Source organism: Mauremys reevesii, linkage group 1 (genome assembly GCF_016161935.1).
Source record: "Mauremys reevesii isolate NIE-2019 linkage group 1, ASM1616193v1, whole genome shotgun sequence".
Taxonomy (NCBI): domain Eukaryota; kingdom Metazoa; phylum Chordata; order Testudines; family Geoemydidae; genus Mauremys; species Mauremys reevesii.
Window position 1 is genome coordinate 175,979,307 of NC_052623.1, and position 19,435 is coordinate 175,998,741.

At 37.7% G+C, this 19,435-nt stretch overlaps 1 protein-coding gene across 1 annotated transcript in view; it reads right to left on the reverse strand.

Annotated features, from left to right (window-relative positions):
• NCAM2 (neural cell adhesion molecule 2) overlaps positions 1-19,435 on the reverse strand; it is a 536,258-nt gene that overhangs the window by 205,804 nt on the left and 311,019 nt on the right. The window contains exons 6-7 of the mRNA XM_039520366.1: positions 9,834-9,951; positions 4,742-4,902 (exon numbers count right to left, since the gene is read on the reverse strand). Coding sequence (XP_039376300.1) covers positions 4,742-4,902; positions 9,834-9,951 — 279 coding nt within the window. The remainder of the gene's footprint in view (positions 1-4,741; positions 4,903-9,833; positions 9,952-19,435) is intronic.

The window sequence follows — 19,435 nt, forward strand, 5'->3', positions numbered from 1 at the left end:
TCTCCCGAGGAAAGGCGAACAGGGCCTCATCTGCATCCACAGCCAGGTCCATGCCCTCTACCTTCAGGCCCTGTAAAGATTCCTTTACACTGCAGGTAGTCAAGCATGGAGCATGCTGGTGCACGCCTTCCTCCACCAACTCTGAGAGCTCCGATCTGACTGGCAGCTCTTTTTCTTCAACCAAGAGGTCTTCCCTGAGACCTCTCTGAGCTGCCAGTCTTCTACCAGGACCTCCTTAGGACCTGGAAGCTAGTCTCCATGACCAGGTCTGTAGCAGCTGCCGATGGGGAGAACCTCCTTGCAGAAACCCTGCTGCAAAACCCCCCATCTCCATGCACAGGGTGTGGAGTCCCCCATAGGTGCATTGGAAATTGGTCCTAGCTGGTACCACAGGAGTCAGAGTCCTCCTGTACTATGATGAGAGGGATGGGATGGGCCCCATTGTGCTTGTCCAGTGCACGGGGATGCCCACCCTGTGTGTCCAGCAGACTTGCCTCCTGCTTTTCTCGCTTTCCTTGAGTGGGCCCTGCAGGAGGCTGCTCCTTAACCCTTCTGAACTCATCATATGGCCCCATCCCTGAAAGTTTCCCCCACAGCCCCTGATATGCCAACTAAGACAGATATATAACATTCACCTGATCTGCCTCCAAACTATGCCCTGAGAACATCTTTATATACTTGTGCTTATTACCATCCATTTCCTTGCCCTTCTGTCCCGCTCACCAAGTGGCAGGGTCTGTTGCCACCAGCAGAGGGTGAGAAACCCTGTCAGGCCAGTCTGTGCTCTACTCTGGTTCCACAGCCCACTAGAGATATTAGCTGGCAGCTCCTTCATGGAGCCATGAGCATGGGAATGTATCTGGAGTAGTTGATGAACTCATCTGACACCTGTCCTTACTGCAGTGAGAGGGAGAGCTTAGTACTAATCTACGTAGTGTGTGTCACATTACAGACCCTCTTCTGGCTCCTCAAGACCCATTTACTGAGGTTTGGGCTGCACTTTTCCCTGCATGTCCTGATTCATGCTTACCCCATCTGTAGCCTGACAAAGTCATAGGACCGCCTCATTAACCTTCCCCTGGCACTGGCCAAGAGGGCCATCCATCAGAGCAGGAGGAAGCTGGACAGAGGGATACTTTGCAACTGTTTCCAGTTCCTCATCTAATCATATCTCTGGAAAGAGTTCCTTTGGGCAATGTCCACCAACTCTTTGGATGCCTTTGATGAGTGGTGAGTTCAGTCTGGGGTTTTCTGCTCAGTTTCCCCCTCTGGCTTTGTCATATTTACCTTTTGACCTCACTCCCATTGCTGTTTTCTCCTTTTTTGTTCCCAGTACTCAATTGTGGCCTGGGCTTAGTGGTTCCTCCCCCTTAGTTAAGGAGGTGGACCTTTAGTCTTGGGTAGGCCTAGGCTCACCTGCCCCTGTACTTCAAACAGTGAACACCTTCCAACTTCTGAGGAAACAGAGGAAGAAAGTGTTGTATAGACAGTTTTCTTTTCTACCTAACCCTCATTTATCCACAGAGTAGGTCAATCATGTGGACTGATTGAGGCAGTAATCCTGTGGAAAAAAATAATTGGTGATCATGTAATTAATTACTATCATAATGCATATGTATAAGGGATCCACATTAAGGTTGTACAGATAGCCTAAATTGTGGTATTTCCTAAATTTTGAGTGCTTGATTTTGTGACTATTGTGTTCATTTATAACAGTTTTTAGTGCATAATTTGGGGGGAGGGATAGCTCTGTGGTTTGAGCCTTAGGCTGCTAAACCCAGGGTTATGAGCTCAATCCTTGAGAGGACCCATCAGGAATCTGGCATAAAATCAGTACATGGTCCTGTTAGTGCAGGCAGGGGGCTAGATTCAATGACCTTTTAGGGTCCTTTCCAACTCTATGAATTAGGTATATCTCATATATAATTTCTTAGAGTTGGTTTTTTAAAAAAACCAACACAACTTAAACAAATTCCATCATATAACATCATACTAACACTCACATGGGTCATCAACAAGGCTGAAACCCTTAGATCCACTGTACAGATCTCTGCCACTCCAGCTATCAGAGAACCTAATGTACTTGGCTGACATCCTCTTTGTAACACCACTCTGCCAGTGGGTTTCACTGATATTTGCAGAGGACTGGTGAGACTTAGGAATCATGAGTTCCCTTCCAGACTCTGCAGATGAGTGTGATCAAGTGGACACAGACCCTCTTGCCCATTCTTCCCAAACTTAACCCTTTCTGTCCTTCTCCTTCCAACCTATCTTACTTCCAGTTCTCTCTCTTCCTTACTCCAGGATCCTCGTCCTAGTCCCATTCTCCTCGCCTAACCACTCCTAATCACCAATTCTCAGGCTTCTCATCTGAGTCCCAGCTTCCTTCCTCAATCAGTCTCAGTTTCGATATAGGATGGTCTGTGCACAAGTCATGCCAATACTGTATACAGGCTGATGTAGAAAGCCATTAGACAAGACAGGGAAAGTTTATGCTGAAGGTTAGGGTTATAGATATGCCATTTACACAGACCAATGTTCCCAACATCCTGCAGAAGTGGTGCAGAGAGGTCATGGTTGATGACTGGTTGGGATGTGGATTCCACTTTCCCAAGCCCTCCTCATGCCTTCCTCTTAGACACAACTTTATACAGATGGAGTGGATTTAATCCTTAGTATTACTTCTATAAAAAGTTAGAAATTATCCCTTTAAAAAAAACAAACAAACCTGGACTTAATAGAGAAATTGAAAAAATACAGTAGCGTATTTGTTTTCAATATTGTTGCCTCAGTCATTTCAATTGTTAATATTTAGTGTTAATTTCAATGAATATTTATGTATACACTTTGTTTTAATTATGTATTTTCAGAATTATAATTGTCAAGTTCTTTCATATTTCAGATTCCCCCCCCACTGCCAATGTAAATAGCAGCTTTGCTCTACTATACTATATTTTTAATTTAACAATTTAGGAGACATTGTCAGCACATAATGGCAACATTATGTGCTGACATAAATGTGAGAATTTTTTTTGTCTTCTCTGGGGTTTATTTTTTCCCCTTCTTTCTTTGTCTGGCATTGTGCACCTGGAACATTTCTTTACTTTAGGGCTTTAGTGAACAAATTATAGCCTTGATCCTGCAGTCTGATTCTGCAGTCTTGACCTCTTCACCCACACAGAGCCTTAGTGTCTGCAATGGGGCTCCACCTACATGGAACTCCATTGAAGCTAATGGTATTACACCTGTGTAAGCAGAAGGGTCCACCCACATAGGTCGGCTTGGAGGAACAGGGTTCATAAACAGCAATAAGATTTTTTGACTTTCTCACTTAAAAACAAAAAAGTATATTAAAATCAACCACTACATTTAAAAAAATGAATAAAATAAATAACAATAACCCCCCTGCTTTTGTATGGTTTTATCTGGCTTAAAAATTCTGTATTTAGAAGGCTAAATATCCTGTTTTTCACCCCCAAGGTTTCCTCTTCTTCTGGCCTTCCATTTTCTCACAGTCCAACAGCCAACTTTTAAAAGGAAACCAGGGAAAATTAACAATTTACCAGTTCAGCGTTCTGTATCTGAATTGTAGAACAGCAGATGCTGAAGATAAAAGAATTTCAAAGTCAAATTTAGGAGTAAAGGTTAAAGTGGCCAACAGAAGGGAAAGCTTTCCTTGTAACCCAATGCCAAAAGTTGGCTGATGCATCAATAGGCACGTCCTGGAGGCACGATTCCATATAAACTCGTGTCAAGGTGTCAGCCCCACTCTGAACTTTAGGGTACAGATGTAGGGACCTGCATGAGATAACCCCTAAGCTTATTTACCAGCTTAGATCTAGTAGCTGCCACCACCAAATAGTTTAAACAAACATTTATGGGAGAGTCATTTGGAAACTTTGTCTTCCCCCCAAATATTTCCCCAGTCTTTAGCCTCCTTTTCCTGGCAGGATTGAGACTGATTCACCTCCCACCAATACTTGGTGAGCCCAGATCCAAAATCCCTTGGATCTTAAAACAAGGAAAAATCAATCAGGTTCTCAAAAAAATACTTTTAATTAAAGAAAAAGGGTGAAAGGAATACCTCTGTGAGATTAGCATGCAAGCTACTCTCACAGACAACAGATTCAAAACATAGAGGATGTCCCTCTGGGCAAAAACCTTAAAGTTACACAAAGAAACCCAATTTGATTCTCCCTCTCATGCAAAACAAAGTCACAAAAGAAAATAAACATAATCTAATACATTCCTTCTCTAAACACTTACTACTTTTAAGAAATGTTAGATGGCTGATTCCTGGATCCTTCACTCTGGCACAAACATTTCTGAACAGACAAAAGACTGATTTCCCTCCTCCCTCTTTGTAAACATCTTGTCCCCCCATTGGTTCTTCTGGTCAGGTGTCAGCTAGACTATGTGAACTTCTTAACCCTTTATAGGTAAAAGAGGAATTTACCCTTAACTGTCTGTTTACTTTATAGCCTCTCTCGGGCTTCTTGATACTTTATTTTCCTCCATGTTTTGACATCTACAAACAAAATTGTGACCTCAATATGGGCCTAATCCTCAAATGGTATAAATCAACAGTGTTCCACTGACTTCATTTTCTACCCAGTGTGATCTGTCACAATATGTCTTTTTATATCAAATATTACAACCAGCTGCAATCAGATAACTGTGACAACACAAAAACAAACAAAAAAACAAAATATCATGACAGTATATGCCATGAAATACTTACCAAAAACTTGGAGGAATGTCTGCTTTTTATCATTCCCAGCTTTATTTTTTGCTCCACAAACATAAGGACCTGCGTCAATATTTTTGATATCTCTGATTGTTAATTCTGTATTGCTTCCTCTCAAAATATATTTTTCACTTTCATCAATAAGTTTGCCATTCCTGAAGAATAAAAGGGATTTATAATCACACAGTGTATCTCATAATCTGATTTAGAAGTGTCAGTCACTTCAGTGATTTTCACTGGTGGATGTGACTATTTTGCTACCTTAAAAAGCACACACACACAGACAGACACACACACACACAAAACGTACGGTAGACACTGGCATTATATTTGGAAAGCAGTTGATTTCACTCTGATGTAAATTGTTTGTGTGTGTAATTGGGTGTCTTTTTAAATGTGTCCAAATTCTGGGCATAAGGGAATCATTCCGCATTGTATTTTGATGCTCAGAACTCCTTGTCATATGATATTTGTTACCATGTTCTAAAATACAAAATTAATTAGAAACAGTATAACATTTTCATTCCAATAAGTTTTAACATTGATTTAATGACACTACTATTCACATTAGTGCAATAATGTATTAAAATGGTTTCATACTACTTACACATATAGTACACTGGCACATAAACAACTTGCATCAGTTTTGTCTTCTCAGCTGTTGTTGGCTAGCCACAAATCAGTAAACAAACAAAACTCCAGTCACTGGGATATGTGCAGTAGAGATGGCTTAGAAATAATGAAACATGTGAATACTCTGATGGTCAATCAGTACTTGAGCAACTCACTTCAGCACCCTGGCATATACTCAATTATACTGTGCACTTTTTCTACTAGGATGTAATCCTAACATTATTTCTCTTCACTTTGCCATATTTGCTCTAAGCTTCCTTTGACCTGTTTTTTTTGTTGCTCAGTCATGCACCTTCTTCACATAATAAATAAATAAAAGTTGCCTGATTGTCACAAGTGCTGAGCTCTCTCTGACTTCAATGAAATTTGGGGGACCAAATCAGGCCAATGTTTTTTAGGTGCCTATGTATGATTTAGGAGCCCAGTTTTAGGCACCCAAGTTTAAAAAGTGGGGCCATGGTGATTTTTAGTTTCTTTCTGCTCATTTTATGGTGATAGTCATATTTATTAAAACAAATACTAAAATAATTCAAAATATATCTTATTTTAAGCAAGAATATAAATCCTTTCTATGGAAGATTAATTTTATGCTGCAGCAATACATTGGTAGGGTTATCTTTATGTCTTGTATTTTAATAACAAAGTTAAAACTCGCTCCAATTTTAATCCATTGATGCTTCCATTTTATAAACGTGATGGTGGCATTCATTCATCTCCTTTTCAATGTGAGTTACTTTATTTGTTTAGCAAATTATAGCAGACTAAATTCTGCACTCAGATATTTCCATACCATTTCCAGTGATTTCAGTAGGAGATGCAAGGGATATCTGAGGTAAATAATATCTGAGGTAGATAATTCCAAAATGTCTCTTGTCACGAACATGTCCTACAGCCAGGATGATCTGAAAGTAAACTGGGACTTCCAAGGAATGGGACAGACTTAAATTGGTACTGATATTAGAGAACAAGCAGATACGTGTTACACATTAGAAGATTTCAGAGTAGCAGACGTGTTAGTCTGTATCCACAGAAAGAACAGGAGCACTTGTGGCACAAATTTATTTGACTAACAAAATTATTTGAGCATAAGCTTTCATGGGCTACTGTAGCCCACAAAAGCTTATGCTCAAATAAATTTGTTAGTCTCTAAGGTGCCACATTAGAAGATTATTTCCTTTGTTGGTTAATTCTAAATCCTGTCACTAAAGAGAAAGGGCTTGATCCTGCAATTAGTTGCATTGATTTCAGTGAGATTACTCACATGGGTATGGATTGCAGGATCGTACCAAACTTATCTTACAAACTTGGGAAGTTTAATTCTGCTGGAATTCTTCACTCACTTATTCTTGTTTTACACTAGTGTAACTCCATCAACTTCAGTGGAGTTACCCTAGATTTATACCTGTGGGGCAGAGGAATCAGTCCTTCATAGCAATAATTTTTTAACTAGGTATATTCACATATTAAATAAAGCAACAACTAACCTTTTCTTATCTTCTATACCTCCCAAGACTAATATGTAAGTGATCTAATGGATTGGTACGGAAACACTGACACATTAGTTCAATTCCCTTAATTATGCATAATACAATCCAAAATGCTATGGGAATTTAAAATAATGTTTACTTATGCTCCCATATGAACATAGATAAAACAATTGGCATAGACAGATGATCAATAAGTTAAATCTCTATCCTATAAGCACTGTACAAAGGAAGATTTGGTTCCAATCCTGAAGCTCCTGGTTTGGTCAACATTTTGCTTACTGAGTCAAACACCACAAAGGGAACTTACAAGAGGGGTAATGTTATTGGTACAAGGTTAGACTGGCTGTAGCTCAACTGATTTCAGTGGTGAAGCACCTGTTTGTGCCAGGGCTGAATTTGACCCTTAATTGTAGCAGTGTGTGGGAAACTGAAAAGAAAATCCCAGGGGACAAATTGAAAAATGAATTTTTAACTCAGTTGAAATCTGGCTCTATTCAACTGTAAGGAAGAAAAGATTATACCATAAGAGACCTAAATCTTTCAGTCCTTACCGAAGAAAAATTTCCACTGATGTCAATGAGAGTTTTGGCTGTGTCAGGATTAGACCATAAAAAATATTACAAAGAATTTTGTGAGATATAAGTAATTTAAAACAATGTAAAGCAACGAAACAGGACTAATAGAATACTTCAGTAAATCAAAACTCATTATTTCATTTGAATGGTTGTCATATGAAATTCCTATTGTTTTCAGGTGAGTATTACTCATTCAACAGCTGTTTTGGGGGAAAAAATCTCCATATAAAATCAATACATAAAATGTGAACCCGTTACTCACAGAAGTCAGTGGGGATTGAATAATGGGTTCCTGGTCTGGCCCTGTCTGAAGAGATAGTTCTGATGAACCATATTACTGATAGTAATGCAATGTAGATACAGTATTATTGGAAAACCCCACTGGAATTTGCGTAATGGAGAATGCCCAGTGCCTAGTCTCCCAGGCTAGCAGGATTTTCCCCAGAAAATCTCTGGAAATCTACAGGATACTTAATTGTACAGGTTATCAGTGAAAAAAAGAAATATTTATTATTACTTCAGTTTGTAGAATCAGATGTACTCTGTCCAGTACTGTAAAAACCTACAGTATTGTAAAAAAACTATTTCTTTCTTAGTGACTGATACCCTAGTATGTAGCATAAGTGTGTAGATATCTTGGCATAAATGTGTCTCATAGCACAGGCCAGAGTCAGAGCTAGGAATAAAACCCAAGTCCACTGGCTTACAAGCCTCTACCACATTCACCAGACCACACAGTCTCTCAGGGCCTGAGTAAGGCTTTATCCACTAGAGGTATTGGAAGGTCTGCAACAACCATTTTCCTTAGTGAAGGGTCATTATTGCTACTGAAGGAAGACTGGTTCACTAGTATATGATCCACAGACTATTTGCATAGGGCCTTCTGTAAGGTGTTTCATTTGTTTGTATATTTTACTGTGAAACTTTCAAATTAAAGTATACTAAAGGTATGGCACTGAAGACTGACAATTCTAAATATACAGCTCCCCAAGACACAAGATGACTGTGTCCATCTAAACATGTAAAACACCATGTTGAACTGTCTTCTTGCAGTGAGGCAAATGAGGTTATCAGATTCCTGATAAACTCAAGAGACTCCTGCCCAGCTGGGAGTTACATTTTATAACATGACCTCAAAGGCATACCAAGTTCCCAAAGTGTGAAACTTTTGTTTGTGAATTCCAAATTACTACTTCAAATAATTTGGGCTTTGCATTATTTATTTTATTTTTGTTTCATATGATAGAAACTGAATTCTCATCTATATTAGTGAGTGGGGCAAAGATGGCACTTATTTGCATCTTCTGCAATCCAAATGAATTCATGTCAGACAAAGTCAGAACACCATTTGACACAACATGTGTCATAAAACAGGTATCAATCAAGGAAAACCAACATCTACCTAAGATGAATCTAACAGAATCTCTTAAGTTTCAAATGCTGAGTAACAATGAGAGAAGATAGCTGAGGAGAATCTCTGTGGAGTCCAGTGCATGCTGAAAGATGTTCACAAATCTCTTGATCCCTTTGAAAGAGCACATAGGGGGATAATTCATTCAAGCCCCAAATAGAAATATATGTCCATCTGAGCTATTTCACACCTCAACATTGGACTGCATCCTTTGTGAACAGATCAGGTGTTGAAACAAAAGGCATGCAAGTCTGTTCCATAAATATACATGAAAAAGCTGAGAAACCAATGAAAAGCTGAGATCCTTAAAGATGTTATGTGGCAAATTTTCAAATTGCACAGTTTTAACCATATACATCTCACTGACTTCACCTGGAAGATATACCCCATATCACCCAAACAGTTTTCTGTTTTTAAGAGAATCAGATTTGCAAGAGTATCCACAATCTGTCTGAAATTAATGGAATCAAATATCCACACAAACTAACACAACACACAGAAGCCATACCTGTTACTGAATATCTGGCTGCACTGGAAGATCAGATTACTAAAATCAGCTTAAGATAGATATTCTTTTACATTGCATTGATGTATAATATGATACTGTTACTCTGTGAGTTGGACATGTATTTATAGCATTAATCTGTATTCTGTGTTTATTTTAGGTAGTTGTATATGGGATTGGAGTGTGAAAATTTCATGGAGAAATTCAGAAATACATCTGTTGCCTTTTTTAAAGTCATAGGTTCTTCAACTTTATTTGTTTCTCCTTTAATGTGAGGCACGTTAAAATATGTTAGATATTTTCCAGTTTCACTTTCTTGATGATAAACATAGTTTGATCAAATGTGTGTTATTTAATTTGTTTAGCAATTCCCTATGAACAGCCATAAACACAATAGAGATAGTTTATTTCAGTATGATACAAACTTGTAACACATTTCAAAACTTTCTGATATACAGATCTAAACTGAACTTACCTATGCCAGCTGATTTCAGGTTCAGGAGAGCCTGTGGCTCTACAGAATAAAGTAATTGCCTCTCCCCGATCTGCTGTAGCATTAAAGGACTTCTGTAGAAAAGTAATTGCTGGAGGAACTGAAGGAAATGTAAAAAAATACATATGAGGTAAACTAATTGAAAAAAATATAAAGTTTCAGTTGCTTCTGTGGAAACTTTGAACAGCATTCAATTTCAAAAACTTATTAAGCATTCAATTTACAAATACAAAATGAAGTCAGCCTATAATATCATATAACACTAAGATATTTGCATTGTTGTATTTCCTTCAGACAACATTAACCATGATTATTTCATTTTTATGTTATCAAACCACTTGTGTATGGTTTCTTTTGAACTAAACTAACAACAAAATGAATATAAGCATCTTTTTTCTCCTGATCTGTTTTATTAAATAAGATTTAAAAGTAGCTGAAGGACCATAGCTACTGTGTGCATGTCAGTGCAGAGAGACTAATTAGTGTTAATTAAAATACCTGAAATGAAAATGTCTGTCTTTTCTTCTCCCTCTTTGACACAATCGTGCAGCTGACAGACAACCATGCACTGATGTGAGACAGCACTTTCAAATTAGGTGTCAACCCATAATGTTATTCTTGATTAAACATATTTAATTCTTCCAAACAAACTATAGTATATATTCTGGACAGGAATATCATCAGCTTAAAATGATATATTGTGATAGAGTTCTCCATATACAGTTTATATCTAAAATTACATTTCCAAAAATTCTAACTAATTATTGTGTCCTGAGAATTGCATATTTTGCATTTTTGACATAATGCAGTTATTACTAAAACAACAGTAATTTACACTGAACTCCTCACCAACATTCATAATAACAAGCAGTTTCAAGAACCAATAAAGCTGAAGATGTAATTTAATACCTCCATTCATGATACTAATTTTATTACTCTACTGGAATGGGCTTAAGATGGATGGTATGAATCTTAATTTCCACAAGATTCCTAATCAAGATGAACTAAAAGCATCTATTATATTATTAGATAAGTCATAGTTAGACATCTCTGATAGGTAATCAACAATCCCAATTCCTCTGAGGCCAAGCAGATTTAAAATCACATGTTCTTTGCTTGTACTGTACCAAAGACAGAAGCTCAAGGACTTTGACCTAAATTTTCTGCCATCAAGTTCACTTTGCTCTGCTGTCTGACTTCCCCACCACCTGTGCTGGAATGAGGAAAGGAAGGGGGTGTGTTGGAAGAGGACAGAACAGGGAGAATAGAAGAGCTATTTTCCACCAAGCCCAATTCTCTGCTGGCAAGGATATCCTGTCAGCAGAATAACTTAGAGCTGCCCCTGTGCAGCTTTAACTTATGTGCTGGCTGTTGGGTGAGGATAAGGGAACCACAAACAGCTCCCTGTCAGTCTCCTCCCTCCACTGTACCCAAGGGAGAGAATCAAGCCCTTTTTCTTTAAGCCAAAGACTTCATTTTCACTGCCTCCCTCTTTCAATGTCAAAACATCTCTCCGGCAATTACAACAATTTCTTATATGGCAAAATATTAGGAATGTGTTTAATGAATTTGTAGCTGTTTTGTGATATGCTCTAGCTTCTGGACCTGAGCAAGAACCAACTCCAGGTAATCAGACAGCTCTTTGTGGACCAACAGCAAGGTCTCCATTGATCACAAACTCCACTAAAGTTAAGAATTTCAAGATTATGGACTCAATTCAGCAACTTGCTTAATCATTTCAAATGATCAAAAAGAGATATAATGAAGTAATTTTATTCTAAGCCTCATTCTTTCTTTGTAGGCCCAAGGATTACAAACATTTGAGCTTCCCTTCCATCTTGATTGACATGTAATTTTATTTTTGGCCCAAGCCTATTAGGTACCATTAGGACAAGATGGTAATAAAGAGGGAGCTTAAGAGAAAAACAATGAACTCAAAACTCCAGAAACTAACATTTACATATCAAACACATTTTCTTTAAAAAAAATTGCTTTTAAACTTTTGTTTGTTGACCTGGATTTTGTTAGCATTTTACCTATAGTGCAATAAAGTCAAGATAACCAATCCACTGAATAGCCATTCAATGCTAAATCAGCTCTTGGAGGGTTCAGAATGCATCTTTCCCTTGTCATCCATGAAAACTAATTAGAGAGAATAATTTGTGGAAGAGAGATCATCAGGAAACACGTACCTTATAATTAGGCTTGGGAGGATTAGTTTTTAATTGGATAATGTATATATTCTATACAATTTTGACTTTAAAACTAGACAAATAAATGAACTGAAGGATGGAAAGTCATGTAAGATCAACAGATCCTATGCCTTCTCATTAACCAGAAATTCTAAATTCCAGCCCTGCTTTCAAGGACACCCAGAGAAATGAGAAATATCTCAATGGTCAGGCTGAAATAAATTACCACTAAAATATTCTAATACTAATGTAAGGTACAGGTTCAGCACAGAATTGTGTTGAGATACAACACTGATGGGTGGCAATATAAAATCCTAACATACGTATAATAGTGTTCTACATGTTTCCCACACACACAAAACAAGTGACAGTACATTAGGCCTGTTTCTTCTCCCATTGAAGTCAACAAGCCTGTTGTCATTGACTTTAATGAGAACAGTATGAGGCCCTTACTGCCCTTCTGTACTAGAATTAGTATCTTCTGTCAACTGTAATTCAGTTGACTGTATCATCATGTGAAGTGAAGATCAATTTACTTCTTGCCCCATCGTGTCTGTACAATATACAGTGGACATAAATGGCAAAAAGTACATAAGCACCATTTCAGGTATTAGAATAATCTGGGGGAAAAGCAAGTTCCAACCTTATTCTATGACACCAACCAAACTGGGTGCACTATGCTCTGAGGGAACCTCTCTCTTCATAAATCAAAGTGAAATCAGGTGCTGATGTGCAAATGTATATTTCATATGTTCAATTTTTAATATATTTCAGACAATGCACAGGACTTGCTGTGAGAAAATTCTGGAGAAAAGGTATGCATACATAATTAAATATTTGAATGTAATGACTGAAGACAGGAAGATGATAATGAAGATTTTGTCTTCAGATAGATAGCTCTAATTATCCTGGTCATAGATACAAACTACAAGAGCACAATAACATCAGCTCTTTCCATCACAAAGTACTGCATTATTTTTCTGAGCACTGTTTCTTGAAATGAGATATTCAAATGGTGAGAATAATAATATGCCAATAACTTATACTTATTATTGTAGCATATTTATGATTGGACATAGAAATATTGTATTCCCAGAACAAGGAACCTCCACAGTTGAATGTCAATTATCTAGACAGATATATTACAAAACTTTTTTTCAGGACATTCACTGCATTTTCCTCGCCTCACGAATTAGAAGGGAGGATTTTTACTTATTTTTAATGTAGTTTGAGAACCAAGCTATCAAGATATTCAGCAGAGGCTCTCTGTCATCTGACTGTGACCAGAACATTGATTACTAAATAGACTTATTTTTTCTATAAGGAATTGACCTGACATCCACACGTATGAAGAGATTCTGTTGGGTTTCAACTCATTCCTTCATTTTAGTTTTCCATTTGTATCTATTCTACCTGTGAGTAAAGCAATGTTATGAAAACCAGCCTAACACTCGAATTAGTCTCCTTTAGGACTGCAATCCGTCTCTCCACTAGCCTTTAAGGGGTGTCGGGGAGGAGGAAGGGTCTTTCAACAGATACACATTCATCCTCTCCCCAAAACAGACAGAATCATCTCTACAACACAATCAACCTAAGCTATGAGAGCCTAATATTTATATTCTAGATCTGGATTATTTTTCCCCTTCTGTTGTAGTTACAAAGCAAACATTTTGTATTTTCAATGATGCAAAACCCACTGTGTGAAATAAAAAAAAAGTCATGTTCTGATCCCCTCTTCACTTCCTCACCCCCCCAAAAATTCTGTCATTTTTGTTCAAGAAGCCTTTTTCAGTCTGTAAGGCCTCAATTACTGCTCAGGTAAATATCACTGTTTTATCCACAAAACCCAGCTCTGGTGTGTCTTCATGTACAACTTTGGTTGGTTTGTTGGGTGTTTTATTTATTTAAAGATATATGTATTTACAAAATACTTATATGAAACAAAAGGGCCACACATTTCAAATCCAAAATTCATCTCCTATTAAAGTCAATGACAACTGCAGGTGCTCAGCAACTGTGAACATCAGACTATGCATATAGGTGCCTAAATATGGAGGCTGATGCCTAATTTTAGTCATTCAAGTTTGACCATTTGAGCTAAAACTGCTGTGTGTCTCTGGAACAGCTTAAGGGATGACTTAAACCACTCTACTTTCCCTATTATTCTATGGATGCCAGACACCAGCCTGGTCCTCCAGTTTACAGTGGATGTTCTGCATTACAATAGCTGCCAACAGTTTCAAGAAACATTTCTGGCTGCCATGAATCATCCAGGTAGGTAGAGATGACATGGTCACAACCAAGCAGGAATCATGAAGTGGTCTTCTTGGTTTGTTTTAAGGCTCCCTTGTGTTGTCTCAGGATCTTGCAAAAATGACACTATCGTGCAATTTTCATTCTCCCTGTAAGTTGCTTGTACCTCCATTACCAAGCCTGAAATAGTAATAAGCATATCATTCGTCTTGACTGCACAACAGAATCAGAATGCAAAGTCTTTCTATTGTATTCACAGTGGTATTTTCTAAAATAATTTCTTTGCTTGGTACATTTGTTCATATTTGCAATGAGACCGAAGTCTGAAAGAATGATAAATGGAGGGCATAACTGCTATGTAGCAATTATTACTCTTAAGAAAGCATATGACTTGGTTTCGTGGGAGTTAGTATTTGGACTCTTGAGGTGGATGGAAGGGGGGCTTCAAGTAGTGGATATGATAAAGGAAGTGTATAGAGAGCCTCAAGAGTTAAGGTGATAACAATACATGGAACTTCAAAGAGTTTTGGCATGACAGTGGGATTGAGTCAGAGCAGTGTGCGGAGTCCACTTCTCTTCACTTTAATTATGGAGTTAATTAGTAGGAGAATCAAGACTGTGGGGACACATAGAAAACAAATGTATGCTGAAGATCTGGCCCTTCTGATTGGCAGCAAAGAGGGACTGGTAAATATGGTATCAGAGCAGGCATCTGTTTTTGAAGACCATGGTTTGAAAGTAAACCCAAAAAACCATGAAGTTATGCAAGTAGAGACAGGAGAAGAAGAAAGCATGGGAGAAAGAGGACAGCAGGAAAGGATGTGGAAGACCAAGGATACATGAACGACTTTGTCACATTAAGTTTTAAGAGAAAAGGACTGGAACTTCAAGATCTACGAACCTGTGCTATTGACCAGAAGGAGTGGTGAAGAATTGTTGGCACTCCAACCCCATGTACATGGGAATGGGAGTTGAGAAGTGAAGTGAAATGACATGCTGTATATTTTTAACTTGACAAATTCTCCTTGATATTTCCTTCACTCTACCAGTCTCAAACATGCCGGCAGACTTTTATATGGATAGTTTATATCTCCAAAACATTTTAAACTAAGAGCCCAGAATCCATTTTTAAACATAGACAGCTAGATCAATAGCTGGTGTAAACTGTCAAAGCATCATTGATCTAATGGGGATTAATTGATTTACACAAGCTGAGGATCTGGTCCAATGATCCCTATATTTCAGCAAAGGACCAAATCCTACAAGAGACTGAGCCTTGAGAGGTACTGAGTTCCCTTGGCTTTTACAGAAGCCAATGTCAGCTCAGGGTGCCCACTGCCTTGCAGGATTGGACCCACAGGTATTACAGTTATATAAAATACTAAAGGGTGTGAGGGGTTAATCAATATTATCATCTGCATTTCTAATCTATGTAGTGGTTGGATATCCAATGAGATACAAATCCATATTGCAGGCTAATCTAGTGGTAATGCATAGGATCCACATATTTTTTATGGTCTGAAAAATCCACTGTCAGCTCTTGAAAGATGCCCAGGTTAAACCTCTTCCGGTTCAAAAGAACTTGTAGTTCCCATAAAGAAGTGTATATATATATGATTTTTGTATATATATGATATATGTGATTTTTTAATTGAATTTTAATTTCTATATATATAAATATTTATATATATATATAAATATATATATATATAAATATATATATATATATATATATATATTCAATTAAAATTCAATTAAAAAAATCACAATAGAATATTGCACTTCCAACAAGCAGAAGGACTAATCATTCAGTAATTAAACCTTAAAGCCCTGAAGGTTTGTTTTTCATCTACAGTGCCAAGCTACGAAGTGTTTAAACGAACAGGTATTGTATTGTATGCTGAGCCCTATCAATGCCCCACTTTCAGTTGGCCATCAAACACCTGATCACAAGCCCTTCTGCCAAACCATCCCTTTACCGCCTTCTCATTCACACATATCATTCATCTTCTGAACTACCCTATCCTGGATAAGTGCCTCCTAAAGACTCCTTTCTCCCCTATCAAACACTACTGTCTGCCCTGCTCCTGTTACCTGTACATAATCTTGTCCTCTCTGTTTCCCCTGAGTCAAACCAAAATCCCCAGCATATCTCAACCTCGATCCAGTTACTTTTATGACCCACATCACCTCTTCCTGTTTGCCAAACTCTACTGTTATCCCATTCCCTACAAGTATCTAGCCCTAACCTGCTAGCTGCATGACTCAACTATTATATCTCCACTCCAGACTAGCACTTACTCCAGCCCTCTGAGTATAAAAGGAAGACTGTTACACACTCTTCAGAGCAAAAACTTTTAAGCTCTACTTTTGATAGCAGACCTCACCCCTGTATGCAACCTCAGTATATTTTTTCAATTTATTGTCAACATCTAAATATTTTCCTTATTCGAATGTTACTTTAAAAGGTGAAATTATTTTTTCAGGAAACATCAGATTGTTAATTTTTAAAAAGTTTGATTTGACTCTTTGTTTAATTTAAATCAGTGTGAGTGTTACTGTCTCACAATGAGAATGATCTTCCATTTATATAGTACTTTTTTGTCCCAAAAGGAATCCAAAGCACTTTACAGAAAATCTTTACGTTGTGATCCTTTCAAATAACATACAACTGATATTTATCCACCTCCCTCTTGAAATTCATCAATGATTTAACAGCACTCAGCAACACTACACAACATTTTAGACCAGCACGTGAAGAAGAACATACTTTCCAAGTGAAATTCCAGGGAGAATTTAGGTAGGTGGGATGTAATTGCTTCCTGGGTCAATATTTCATTAGGGACACTTGATTTAAGAAAAGCACTGTGGAATCTTTAAAGGTACCAAGGGACCTGCGCCAAGTTTTGTACCTCCTCTGAAAGACAGTTCTCTTAATATTACAAAAAAAACCCAGGAGTCCTTGTGGCACCTTAGAGACAAACAAATTTATTTGAGCATAAGCTTTCATGGGCTACAGCCCACTTCATCAGATGCTGTAGCACACGAAAGCTTATGCTCAAATAAATTTGTTAGTCTCTAAGGTGCCACAAGTACTCCTGTTCTTTTTGCGGATACAGACTAACACAGTTGCTACTCTGAAACTTAACACTGCAGTAAATTCTAATCCCATGTTGGGACATTGTTCATTATTGACCACACATTTATTTGTCTGAAATGCATACCCACAGAACTGAATATATGATAACAACACTGACATAGAGGGACAAGTGCCATCTCCTGAATTATAAATACTTCAAGTAGCTTCCTGGGTTTCCCTAATGGCTATCCAGTACCAACACAGTCAAATCCTTCTTAGTGTATGTGATATCTTGAGATAGCTTGGAAAGTGGCATGGAAACAGCCACCTAAATAAGGGAACTTCTATATTCTGAAGATATATCTATATTTTAAAATAGGCAAATATGACCAAGTGCTATACTTCAGCCTACCAGTATAAGACTGATACTGTAACTACCATTAAAATGATGAAGGATATGTCTGTCCATCTTAGGTATTTATGAGGTGGCATTCATATTGGTATCTAGTACTTTAGTATATGTTGTTTATTTTTGCTCCTAATATCTCATACTACAGTGAATTAATACTACAGTACTTATATATTTGATAGGTGCTTTAACACTTGAAGAGTTGCTCTAACTCTCCAAAAATTTTTAATATACTCTAAGAGTTATCCCTTAGAGAGTTTCATATATGTGCAATTTGTTCTCTTTTAAAACTTGCTTCTTTACCTATTCACTTTCCATTCTGGCACATCTCTAGTACCAGGAATTCAAATGTCCAAGGAGCCACTGGAAGGGTATGACAAGAGAAGGATCTAGAAAACAATCAGGGGGTTCCTAAAGTGAAGGATGGGACTCTATATAGGTGGAACAGAGAGAAGCTGGAGGCTAGGATGATTAAGAAGTAAGGGGGAAAAGGTGAGTTGAAGACAGCATCAGCCATTTCTGCACACTCTGCTTCCCAGTTGACCTTTCCCTGAAGAACTCAATTAAAACAGTATTAAAAATAAAATTGAAGATTTCACAAAGCTCCAAAGCTGGACAGTATCTATGCACAAAAAACCCTCTTGCATAGCTCTCGTACCCTTTTTATTATTATTTTAATTATATGACTATCCTCAAAGTCATTTTTATTGTATGGTACCTTGGGGCTGCACTCGTGAAGGTATTACAGGCAGAGAAAATTGATGCATTTTTGCTGAAACAGATTCATAGACATTTCTCTTTCTTGTTAGGTGTCATTGCAATTTATTTATTTATTTATTTGTAATGTTACTTTACAGACCAGTTGGGAACAGATTTAGTACACTTAGCTTCATCTTGCAGAAGCCAGCCATTCCGATAAATCAAGCAGGAGATGGCCTTAATCAATATCACTCTACAATGTGAAATGCTTTTAGCGTTGCTCAGTTGGTAACTCTTTTGCCTCTAGATCATAACACTGAGTTCAAAGCTAGATGTGTTCACTGATAAAGATGTTGGGCCAGATTCAGACTGAGTGCGAAGAGGTACAACTCTTCTGACATCATTCACTACACAAGGTTAGAATTTGGCCCACCATTTTTAATGCAATACATTGTGCCAGAAACAGCCTTCCTCTCCATCTCTTTTTAAAAGTCCAGTCTGAAGTGAAAGATTTCATAGCACTCTTCAAAATGAGAAGGAGATAACTCCAGTGTTCCGGCCAACACTTACCTGTCTTGACAAATTATGTTCCAATATCCATGCTGTGAGTGAACTCACTGTGTAATAGTTGCTCTTTTTCTGTACCCATGATGGGACTAACAGCTTTTATCTCATTTACTTTGTGAAACACTCAAGGATACCTAGAGCATTCAATGCACTATAGGCTGTAAAGCTTTTTTATTCTCTTTATTATATATTATAGTCAAGGATTTTTTTTCGAAGTAAGAGACACCCAGCCATATAGGGTATGTCGACATTTGAGGTGGGTGTGTGTGCTTCCCAGCTCATATAGAATTACCTATGCTAGCTCTGTGGTGTAGATAGGTAACAGGAGGCCAAGCTAGCTCCCTGTATATGTGGTGGGGCCGGGTCAATATGTACTCAGACAGTC